Source organism: Leptidea sinapis, chromosome 10 (genome assembly GCF_905404315.1).
Source record: "Leptidea sinapis chromosome 10, ilLepSina1.1, whole genome shotgun sequence".
NCBI lineage: Eukaryota > Metazoa > Arthropoda > Insecta > Lepidoptera > Pieridae > Leptidea > Leptidea sinapis.
Window position 1 is genome coordinate 13963664 of NC_066274.1, and position 13070 is coordinate 13976733.

Sequence of the window (13070 nt, forward strand, 5' to 3'; positions counted from 1 at the left end):
ATTAAACCGCATTAAATTCGCAATCTGTAGGTAAAGTGCCAAAGAAGCTGGCAACGTCGCCTCTTTGAATTGCCAAACTTATTCTTTGGAAAAGCTACGTGCCAGATCTCGGGTCATCTGTCAAATTTATAATTCGCCTCGACATCTATTTAATAATGGTTTGCGCTGACGGACCCCACGATCCCAATTTTAATAGAAAAATCACACTTTAGTCACCAACAAGAATATTTTTACTTGAGAAATTGTTAATTATCTCACCTTTGTGGACGATTATGGCAAAGTAAGGCATTGATCCTCTCAACAATTCTGTCAAACGCTCTCGCGTACAGTCCTCTAGCAGTCGCGTCCCTGGCGACAGCCGCTTCCACTGGCGAGCAATATCTGGCGATGGTTTCCCCTTTCGTCACAACACTGCTACTGGTCAGGCATTCCCGAAGATCTGAAGTTTCGACACCCAAGAGACAGGACGCTGAAATTTAATACAAAACGATTCAATAAAGATTTACGGTAATCTTTAAAAAAAATATTTTTAAGTGGTATCCCACACTTCTGGGAAAAAATAAATTATATTTTTATCCAAATTTATGAACGATGCGGGACTCGAACTCGCGACCGCGGGGTTCCGTCCGAGTGCTCTTCAAACTGAGCCAATCGTTACATTACAGTTGATAACCTGCTCAACCCCAATATTTGCATATTAGGAAATTGACTTGAGATGTCGCTCTTTCAAATCTAAACAATTTGTTATTTTTAAAAAGTGATAAAATCTCTCTCACTCACATTTGGGATTAATCACACAAATTAAATTTGAAAACAAAATATATGAACAATGCGGGACGGGGAGTTATTTTTGTTTCCTTTAGACAAATTTAAATTAATTTTAAAACATACAGGCATAATTGAAAACATCTAGAGCGCGAGCCCCGTAATTCACTGCCACAGAACGATACGGAATAAAACATTCTATATAATGTAAAATTTTCTTTTTTTGTGACATTAAGGGACGACACGAACAGGACGTTCAGCTGATGGTAATTGACACGCCCTGCCCATTACAATGCAATGCCGCTCAGGATTCTTGAAAAACCCAAAAATTCTGAGTAGCACTACAATTGCGCTCGTCACCTTGAGATATAAGATGTTAAAACTAATTTACCCACTAGCTACGGTACCTTTCAGGCCGAAACCCAAATGCTTACAGATTACTGCTTTACGGTAGAAAAAGGCATCCTGTGCAAAGAGCACACGACACCCTTGGGCCTGGGACTTTCCTATTCTTTTAATGCCCCTGGGAACCACAGGACTATATATCACTCAATAATAATAATAATATTGACACACTTTTTACACAAATTATCTTGCCCCAAGTTAAGCATATATAGCCTGTGTTATGGGTTACAAGACAATGATATATTTAATGCAATATACTTACTTAAGCATACATATATTCATATAAACATACATAAATACATTTAAACATCCATGACTCGGAAACAAACATCCATATTCATCATATAAATGCTTGCACCTACCGAGATTCGAACCCGGGACCTCTAGCTTAGTAGGTAGGATCGCTAACCACTCGGCTATACAAGTCGTCAATATATACTGCTATTTCTACTATATACTACAACTAGCTATTAACAGAATATATGAATTACCCCTATGTAAGGGTGCTGCATCTATAATTGTTGCTCTATTGTCTGTGTTATGTTCTCCCGCAGTTTCCACGAACTCGATATCCCCCAAGTGCAATATGGCAGCCAGCATCTTATACAATACTTGAACTTCGTCTTCATGGAATCCTACAACCTGAAAATAACATAATAACATTTATATTAACACAATTTGTATTTTTGATGACCATACATATTTTTATGGAAATTATATATCTAATACTAGCTGCCCCGACAGACGTTGTTCTGTATATAATAAATAAAATAATGTTTTTATATGAATTTGTCAATAATATATCATAACATCAAAAATTACTTCGTAAAATATGCACCCTGCTGTCGTAATGAAATTGTTTCACAGCAGAACTGTCAAACCGTGCGTCAATAAATTCTCTCATAGAAAATACGTCCATACAAAACAAATATCAGACGACGGGGGACACATCAAAGGAAAAACAAAATTGTTGTTTTTATTTAATTCCGAACACTTTCATATTTATTCACCTTTTAAACCTTCCCTGGACTTCCACAAATAATTCAAGACCAAAATTAGCCAAATCGGTCCAGCCATTCCCGAGTTTTAGCGAGACTAACGAACAGCAATTCATTTTTATATATATAGATATAAAATTCTCATGTCGCGGTGTTTGTAGTTAAACTCCTTCGAAACGGCTTGATCGATTCTCATGAAATTTAGAGTGCATATTGGGTAGGTCTGAGAATCGGACAACATCTATTTTTCATCCCCCTAAATGTTAAGGGTGGTCCACGGCAATTTTCTTTTTTTTTTTTGAAATTTTTTTTATTTTTGTTTGATCATGACATTTTTACATTAAAAAATACATAAAACTTCAAATTTTCACCCATCTACGATCAACAGTTACTTTTGTATCGCGATTTTAATATCGGCAATACAACGTTTGCTGGGTCAGCTAGTTACTTATAATATTATTAGTAATTTGTATGCACCACATCCTCCCTTACAACAGACGAAGTAAGAAAGGCCATTTAGAAAGACATACATCTGAAGTGACTGAGATGGTTAATAAAGGTAGGCCTGTGATGGCAGTGTCAGGCCCCTCAAATCAGTGGGATGAATAAACTAGATCACATCATGTTTCTTTGTATGTTTTATTTATTTGGTCCACCAATTGGGACAAACAGAATACATACATAAAGAGAATACAATAGACAGTAAATACAGTGTCTTCCCTATAAACGGCGGGCACGACAATCGTCATATAAAAACTGTTACGATTCAAAAGTATCCTTTTGAAAAATAATATTTTGTGTCTTTTTCAATGTTTCTGTATTATATTAAGAGCTGTTTTTTATAATCAAAAACATTAGAATTTATATGTAAAATGTTAATTATTATCATAATTATCAACGTATAATATGTAATATGCTGAGATGGTTTGGACATGTCGAAAGAATGAATGAAGAACGATTGACGAAGAAAGTGTATAAGGCCAGTGTGAATGAAAGTGTTGGGAGGGGTAGACCTAGGCGGACGTTTCAAGATCAAATCAGGGACGTCTTGAAAAAAGGCCAGGTCAAGAGTACCCTAAACCGAAGAGCATGTATGAAAGGAATAATGGAAGTGGACGAAGCGAAACAAGTATGTAAGGATCGTAGCAAGTGAAAGAATTTGTCTCTGCCTACCCCTATGGGAAAAAGGCATGATTTTATGTATGTATGTATGTAATATGTAATATCAGTGCTCAATAAATCAAGTTAGCTGAATTGCTAACAATACAAAATAGACTCATGAAAATGTTATTTCATTTCGCTTATTTAACACCCACTTACGTACATAAAATATACAAACAAACTAACCTCATGAACATAAAACAACTTTCCGCATACCATACATGTATATACATACAAAAAATTCTACATAATTCCATCCATACATCAATCTTACTTACCCAAACTAAACATGTGTCTAAATGCATTATGAGACGGGCCAGCTACTTGATACTACCTAAGACAAGAACAAATTATGGCAAGCGTATGTTTATTTACGAGGGCGCACAACTTTTTAATAGTCTATCTTCATCTCGATACTCGTAGCATTCATCATTCATTTTTCTTTGTGGTTAGCGATCCTACCTACTAAGCTAGAGGTCCCGGATTCGAATCCCGGTAGGTACAAGCATTTATTTGATGAATATGGATGTTTGTTTCCGAGTCATGGATGTTTAAATGTATTTATGTATGTTTACATGAATTTATAATAATTTGTGTGAAAAGTGTGTCAATATTATTATTATTATTATTATCTCTCCAAAAGATTCGTCGTTGAAAAGAAAGAAAAAAGAAATACGGTACGGTAAACACCAAAATATTTTTGTCTGTCTGTTTATTCCGGCTAATCTCTGAAATGGCTGGACCGCTTTTGACGGGACTTTTATTGGCAGGTATCTGATGTAATAAGGAGTAACTTAGGCTACGTTTATTTTAGAAAATTATTTTTATTAAAAACAAAAAAAAGTAATGTTGCAATGTCCAAGAAACGGTCTTACTCTAAAAGTAGTTTATATGGCAAAACGTTTGCCAGGTCAGCTAGTAGTTAATAAAATATTGTATTTGTTGGATGCAATTACTAATTGTGACAGATATGACGACCATCATGTTCATGAAGCAACCTAACACAAACAAGTTCGATCTCTAAAGGTTGATTCATCCAATATACGATAATTTATATCAATAAAGTTAATTCTTTATTACTTTTTATGAAATAATTTATAATATTATTTAAACACGATTCATATATTGGATGCAGCACCTTATAAACTAATTTGTTATGTATATTACAGCCATTGTAAAATACTGTATTTGATTGAAAAGAGTGGCCGTTGAGTTTCTTGTATGTTGTTCTCACGAGCTCAACTTTTTACGAACATATGATAAATTCGGTAATTTAAAAGAAATATCTGTAGAGCGATTCAATAACGCATAGTTTAAGCCTAATTGTATAAAATTTTGACTTTGAATTTGACTTTAACTTTGACTTCTTCTAACAAAATTAGACCAAAACTGATCACAGAGTATATATAGGTGTAAAACAAAAGTGTAACAGTAATTTTTTTTGGTGTTTGTCCAGCAGTGGACGTCTTCCGGCTGAAATGATGATTTAACAAAATATGGATGCATGTATCTACGTGTCTATGTGTGTGGATATATTGTTTGTGTGTGTATAGGTTAATTATTGCAATAGATATATACCTCTTATTTCTTTGTTTTAGCTGTACTCTGAACAAATAATACATATCTAAATTGTAATCGATAAATGTTTTACATGATAAACTTTATTCTAATATTTCGATATCATGGTTCGATTCTAGGGCTATATATTAAACAGTTATGACAGAAGAACTGCAAATAATTAGTGCTTCTTTTTCTTCTTATTTAGATTTCTATGGTATAAAAAGTTACTTAAAGGTTTGTGTCAGTTTTAATAGTGACGTTGTAGTCAAACAATACAGGCAATGTTACCTTGAAAGCCTGATTAAGTTGTCTCCAGCGATGAACGTTATGTTCTCGATAAGTCTCCGAGAGTGGTTGCAGATATCTGTGCCTTGATTTCAAGTGTTCGTCTAAATAGAACTTCCTCCATCGTCCCTCGCTCTCCAAGCCATCGTAGAGGTAGTAAAATACGTGGAAGTTGCTTTCGCCTCTGAAAATAATATATTTTTTTTATGCAAACAAACGTATCACCCGATGTCAAGTGATCACCGCCGCCCACATTCTTCTGAAATACCAGAGGAATCACAGGATAGCTGCCGTACTTGTCCGGCCACATATGGGCTATTGCTGTCATCTCTGGTCTGGTGCAAAATACGTGTAACTTAAAAAAAATCACAACATAAATAGTAAGAAAGAAATAATAAATTGTTATTAAACTCACAAGGCCTGGTGAACTACTCGTGACTGCTCCAGCAGATAAACCGTTATCCTGGCTCCGGATATCTTCCCAACCCTCATCATTGACATGTCCAAGTATTTACCGAAACGTGAGCTATTAGCATTGATTCCCGTCCGAGCGTTACCAAACGCCTCCATTATTGGGTTCACTTGAAGGAGCTTCTCTTGCAAGTTACCACTCTGTGTCTGAAATAGGTTATGAGATTATTTACATGTGGCCAAGTGTAAGACGCAGGTGACGCAGCACAGTACAGTACAGATTTAGCAGGGCAAGGCAAGAAATGCAGACATAGGCCACGAACGAATTTTAATATACTAGGGGCAGTTTCTTCGCAAGTTGAGTTGATTGCAAGATGTCGCTTCCAGGTTTTGTTTTCAACATACATAATATGAAAAACGTTCTCGGTAATTACCCACTTTAACTCTTTTAATATCTTTTTGAATATTCTGGATGATGAGTATCATACAAACAAGGTTCACAACGCATTTATTCAATTAAATGATCTGCCATTGCGAGAAAATTAAGAATTAGCTGGAAAAAACATGTCATCATTGCTCAAACTGGCAAACATTTTATCAGTAAAAACCATGCACGCATCGCGAAGAAATCTATGCCGGCGCTATAATATAATATAGAAAAATTTAAAGAAATAAATATAATGACTGTTCGTTGTCAGTAAATTTATGAAAATTTAATATACGTTCACAAAAATCGTCACCTTTTTGCTCTTAATAGTGATTTTCATTATTATAACACTAGAAATAAGGGATTGCTTGTAACTAATTCTAGTAGGCTTCATAAGATACATAATAGCTTTAAGGGTAAATATATACACTTCTAAAATAAAGCCCCAGCCACTGTTCAGGCTCTATAATATCTAAATGATCGGACAGCCTGGAACTAGATTGTGAATATTTTATAGCGATAGAAATGACTGTACAATATTGTATATTTTTATTGAAAAGAGCGCAAAAAAGAATGCTGGGAGAGTTTCTTGCGCCGCTTCTTCTCTCTCAGAGCGCCATTTGTTTCCGAAGCGGTAGTAGTATCTAGTATCTCCATACCTATATCTCCATACGTGTTTGCGTCTCAACGTTCGTAGCTCTTAGTACGTACATATATTATTACAAAATCTGCTCTGGCCTGTGCTGTATACGCGTAGCCAAAATCACAACCAGATACAGTTTAGGATTGAGTATAATATTGTATCACAGTATGTGCACGGGCTTCTTGGTTGACAATCATTTAAATCCACTTCTAACCGATAACAATATCACACTTTTGATTTCTACACTACAACATGTTGCAACATATCAAAAATATATATAATTCTTACAAGAAAACAAAACCTTAAGTTTCATAATTAAGATAGAACCATGGATCTTGAATGAATGAATGAAAAAATGAATACCAGGTATTCACATAGTCGCATCATCCATCTACTCAACCTTCTTCTATAAAAATGAATTGTTTTAAAAACAAATATTGGCGGAATTAACACTAAAGAAAACTTAAATCATTTTTATAATTATGGATTTCCGCAAAGTAACGCCTAATTCAATAAATAACCTTATCTTACATTAAAATTTGTGATTTCTATAGACTAAACGAGAAAATAATTTCTAAAGAGTTTTCTGCAAGATTCTATTTTTATTATTTGCCCGTATAAAATTTTTGTTTGTGGTGCTACCAATTGTGTATTTAAATAAAATGTATGAATATTGTGTAAGTTTGCATTCAATGAAACTTAGTACATATAAAGTTATACATGAGCATAAATCAAGATTATGCAAAATGCTTACATTTACAATTTGCTTATTATTCGGACGTGCCTATAACGTGCCCCAGGTTTATAAGCAAGGCTGCTAGACATTAGATAAACTTCAAAATTATCATTGTATTAACAGTATTGTCATCGATATCTATATAGTCAAAATTTTGCATATTTTTGGTTTGTTCTCAGGCTTAGATTGGTCTCTAAGAACAATAGCTTTTTATTACGGCAACTATTAGATGCTTGAGTGCGTGGCATTTTGACACTCAATGCCATCTTTCAAAGTTTGTAACATACGGTTCGTGTTATGGTAAGATATGTTAGCAATTTTAGCTTCAATTATTAGCAAAGTCTAACAGAACATCTGGCACGTCAATGTCACACATTGTTCAAGACTGGCTCGAGTACGCCCACTTGGGCGTGGTATAATTGCCGCACCTTGGGACTACACCTGCGGTATCTAGTTGGAGCGCAGCGGAGACCAATCCATAATCTAAGTTCTCAGGTATAACTTTAAATCAAGTTTATTTGTAAGGTCGATAGTTTTTCACTAGTTATTATATACATTATGCATACCTTAGATAAGAATACCAAGTGTTTTAACAAAAGATTAGCCGATTCAGTCTTGCCAGCGCCGCTCTCGCCTGATATAACAATGGCTTGGTTCTGTCTTTGATGCATGAGGGCCTGATGAGCCGCGTCTGCTACCGCGTATATGTGTGGAGGGTTATCAGACCTGCAACGGCCTTGGTACATCTCTTGACTCTGAAAAATTTTTTTATGACAATAAGGGACGAGACGAACAGGACGTTCAGCTGATGGTATGTAATTAAAATGCAGTGCCGATCAGGATCCTTGAAAAATCCAAAAAATCGTTACCTTGAGACATAATATGTTAAGTCTCATTTGCCCAGTAATTTCACTAGCTACGGCGCCCTTCAGACCGAAGCACAATTAATGCTTATTTACTGCTTCGTGGCAGAAAAAGGCACCGTTGTGGTACCTATAATCTAGCGGCATCCTGTGCAAATTAGCATCCCACTGGTAAATAGTACAATATCTTATAACTTAACTCAATAAACTCCAGCTTGTTAGGCTGGGCTTGATTATGTTAGTGTAAGTGTTATTTTTATGAGCGTATAGCTTTTTTGCTTAAAATACAATCGTTTTTTAATTCTTTAGTTTCCACTTGGCTTAAATATTTCATTGGGAAAATTGGGAAGAAAATTACGTCATAGTATCATTTGCCCAGTAATTTCACTTGCTACGGCTGCCTTCAGACCGAAACACAGTAACGTTAACACATTACTGCTTCTCGGCAGAAATAGGCGCTGTACATAGTACATAAATATTTAGAAAATGTTATTTTACCTTGAATGTATAAATCCCTACATCTGTAAAAGGGTTAACAGCAACCAAAATATCGCCAATGTACGTATATATTTGGTTTTGGGCGTATCTCTTCTGTAGCTGCTCGACAATAGCATCCTCGGTCAGAACTTCAAGTGTTGCCAAGTCATCGGTGTACATTTTCTCTGGCTTAGCTTTCCGGTGGGACTTAAGTTTTCCTCTTTTCGTAGTAGCTTCTGCAGCACGGCAATTTCGTCCTTCAGCCCTTTGTGTTTTAATCTCAGCCTGAAGTTCTTTACGAATCTGAAATTTAATTACGACATTTTTTATTTGTCTCTTTAATTCTCGGACTATATGAGTGGAAAACTCTTTAGGCTGACCCCTATTTTGTTGTTATTGAAAAAGAATGAGCTGTCACGCTCGGCTATGTAATGCTCTATCGGATAAAGTCGGCTGGAGTTGATTAGTCGTTAGGGGAACATGACTAGACAGATTAACACACTTACACAATTTAAACACAACCCACAAAAACAGTTATATTTCCTTTCCAACTCTTTTCTTGTGCTCTTAACATACGCCGTTTTCATCGGATTTAAAAGTCAATACATAATGAAGTGAACAATTCACGTACACTGAAATATTTAGTTTTAATCCACTGTGCATACGGATGTTTATACCTATTAATGTATTATATTTAAGTAATAAATCATTGTATTGTACCGATTGTTAGTTTATATAATAATAATATACTATTGATATACTTTTACACAAATTATCTTGCCCCAAACTAGGTAAAGCCTGTACTATGAAGGTAGAAGACAATATAACTCATAGTTTGGGGCAACATTATTCGTGCAAAAGTGAGTTAATATTATTATCACCCTATCGTATTATCCCAATTAAAAAACGACTTAAAATGGACGTTATTCTAGAAAAACGTTCAAAACCACATTCATGTCGAAATTGAGTTAATAATACAAAACTGGTCACGTGACTAAAAAATGGTACGGTACTAAGTCATGATGTCATGACTTAGTAGCCCAACCCGCATGTATCGAATACAGTAATATTTATTAAACTATCTAAAACACGAATTCCTTAAGGCGAAGAGTAAGCAGAAAACACGCAAACATGGTGTTTTTAGACAAGTTTTATGGTGAAAGTAAAGCATTTCAAGCTATAAACAATACTTTATCCTGTTACACATATCCTTAAGTCTTTAGTTTTTTGGCATGAAGTGATGCATTTTTTTAGTACTTCTCTCAGAAAAGTTATTCTTATAGCTTGTACTTTTTTGTGTAGGTTCATTTATTCAGATTAGTAGTGAATAACGAGGATTGTAACTGTTTTCCACGCAAGATGACGGGCGGGCAGTAGTGAACTCATATCGCTCAAGGTCGCTCGCCTTTAGTGTCACCTTAAAATGTGATGTTTGTGGCTTGGAAAGTTTTTCAGGAACTACGTCCAATTATAGTCTTTATTATTTTTGTACATATTGCCGTCTATTTAATAATGCATTACCTTGTCCTCGAAACTACTAACAGCTAGTAGTAACGGGTGCTCTAGAAGCTCTCGCGCAAAAGGTCTTTGGTTCATATCCTTAACTAAACATTCAGAGATAAAGTCTGTTAGTTGTGTCGAGAAGTGTTCTGGGTGCGTCAACGATGGCGGTGGATTCCGAGGGATTTGGAACAGCGCTCGCATCGGATGAAGACCAGATAGAGGAGGTTCTCCTTCTGCTAATTCGATTGCGGTTATACCAACAGACCAGACGTCACACCTGCAGTCATACGATTGGTCTAGCTGTTGTTCACAAGCAATTACCTGCAAGAAATTAAATTGATCAGATGTAAACAATTTGTTATGTAAAAAAAATATTGAATTAGGCGTTACTTTGCGGAAATCCATAATTATAGAAATGATTTAAGTTTTCTTTGGTGTTAATTCGTTTGTTTGTCTTTTTTTTTTCATTTGTCTTTAAAACAATTCGACACGTGTTTCGCCTCTACACGAGGCATCCTCAGGACGTGTTGTGCACGAGCTCGTGCCAGATTTTGGCGAGACAACACGTCCTGAGGATGCCTCGTGTAAAGGCGAAACACGTGTCGAATTGTTTTAAATACATATTGGCGGAATGAACACTAAAGAAAACTTAAATCATTTGTATAATTTGTTATGTTTTTAAAGGGATAACCCTCACTTCTGGGATTAATACACAAATAAAATTTTATGAACGATGCGGGACTCGAACCCACGAGAGTTGAACAAAGTATACAAGATTTTATGACGATACATCACTCGAATTGTTAGCTCAGTTGGGACTTGGGAGAGCACTCGCACGGAACGCGAGAGGTCGTGCGTTCGAGACCCGCATCGTTCATAAAATTTTGTTTTCAAATTTTATTTGTGGTCAATTTTAGATAATCGTTAAATTATATATTTTACTAGGTGGTGATTGGTGTGCTTTACATCATGTAAACAAATGCACATACAAAATTAAAAATATTTAGTTTTTTATATAGTTTCTTAATTATAAAACGACGTTCAATCAAAAAAATAATAATTTAGTTGTTCTTGTTATTGTGATGAAATAACAGTCACAGCAATATATTAAGGATTGGTCTCCGCTGCGATCCAACTAGATACCGCAAGCGTAGACGTAAAGTGCGGCAACTAATATTACGCCCAAGCGAGCGTACTCGAGCCAGTCTCGAACAATGTGTGACGTTGACGTGCCACATGTTCTGTTAAACTTTGCTAATAATTTAAATTAACATGTCGGGTTGCGAACAATAAATAAGAAGAACACGGGAATCACATATATATAATAAGTAAGTATTTAGAATTTTATTAATTTTAAATTTTATTGAAATATAACACGAACCGTATGTTATGGTACGTTATAATTTGAAAGATGCTATTGATTGTCAAGATACCACGCACACGAGCATCTTATAGTTGCCGTAATAAATAATCTATTGTTCTAAAGTACTGCGGTATCTAGTTGGAGCGCAGCGGAGACCAATCCTTAATCTAAGGTCACAGCAGAACTGTCAGACTGCGCGTCAAAAATCTAACTCATAGAATTGTTCATACAAAAATACAATATGAAGTGAAAAAATATCGTTATATTTAGGTTATCACTCACACTAAGTCACGAATCAAAATAGATATTAACCTATCAGTCAACTTGCATCAAACTTGCAAAATTTCATTTAAATCGGTTCAGTAGTTTAGAAGTATATCGCGGACGAACAGCATGACACGAAATTTTTATATATAAAGATTGGGAATACGTAAATGTGAACAGCTGATACACAGACCAGTGGAATGTTTCTTTTCACATACTGCAAGCTAGGTGGCTACAGCAACGGAGCCTTTTTCTGCATTGACGTACAATAATCAACAAGCCCCACAATCACGATAAAAAGTTGTCTGAAGCAAAACTATGCCTACGCGTCTATTAGAAAGAGTTTTCATTCAGTTGCGTTTCGACCGCGCTTTGAATACAACGCCACGCAATGACAAAGTGTTCAGTGAAAAATAACAGCATATTATCCAAAGTAAAAATGGATGGAGCGTCGTAGTTGAGTGACGCGTGACGTAGTGTTACTACTTTAAATATTACTACTACTAGACTTTGATTATTACTGCCACAAAATAAGGTGTTAATTTGAATGAATATTTTAATGTTACTTGTGTACTTTGTAATGTAATGAAATGAAATGAAATATATCTTTATTGCACACCACAAAATAATCAAACATAACAAAAATCGAGACTGAAAGTACTGGGCTAATGAGAATTAACATCTTATATTTTTAAGTTATGAGCGCTATTGTGATGCCAATTAAAATTTTGGGTTCAATTAATAATCCTCAGTGTGACTACATTATTGTACACATACAGGGCGTTTCACTTGCCATCAGGTTAACTTGCATAATTCGTCACCTTTTTTTTTTCAAAATAAAAAGATATATAGTATGGGTCTATATTATTGAGAATCTATACTTTTTATTATTATCCCGACATAGCCCAAATGATTGCAAAACTGAAGTGGCAGTGGGCAGGGCACATAGTTCGACGGATAGATGGTCGTTGGGGCAATAAAGTCCTCGAATGGAATCCACGTACCGGAAGACGCAGTGTAGGTAGGTCCCCAAGATGGACCGACGACTTGGTCAAGATCGCCGGAATACGTTGAATGAGGGCAGCGCAGGACCGTCGTCGTGGAAATCTTTGGGGGAGGCTTTTGTCCAGCAGAGGACGTCTTCCAGCTGATGATGATGATGATACTTATTAATGGATAGCCTAATTTTTTTTCGGTTATCCTGCGAAA

At 35.5% G+C, this 13070-nt stretch overlaps 1 protein-coding gene across 2 annotated transcripts in view; it reads right to left on the reverse strand.

Moving 5' to 3' along the window:
• LOC126966306 (myosin-IIIb-like) overlaps positions 1-13070 on the reverse strand; it is a 99752-nt gene that overhangs the window by 23137 nt on the left and 63545 nt on the right. For both annotated transcript variants that reach the window (XM_050810278.1, XM_050810277.1), the window contains exons 5-11: positions 10253-10555; positions 8753-9034; positions 7958-8146; positions 5590-5792; positions 5178-5358; positions 1662-1812; positions 259-469 (exon numbers count right to left, since the gene is read on the reverse strand). In XM_050810278.1, coding sequence (XP_050666235.1) covers positions 259-469; positions 1662-1812; positions 5178-5358; positions 5590-5792; positions 7958-8146; positions 8753-9034; positions 10253-10555 — 1520 coding nt within the window. The remainder of the gene's footprint in view (positions 1-258; positions 470-1661; positions 1813-5177; positions 5359-5589; positions 5793-7957; positions 8147-8752; positions 9035-10252; positions 10556-13070) is intronic.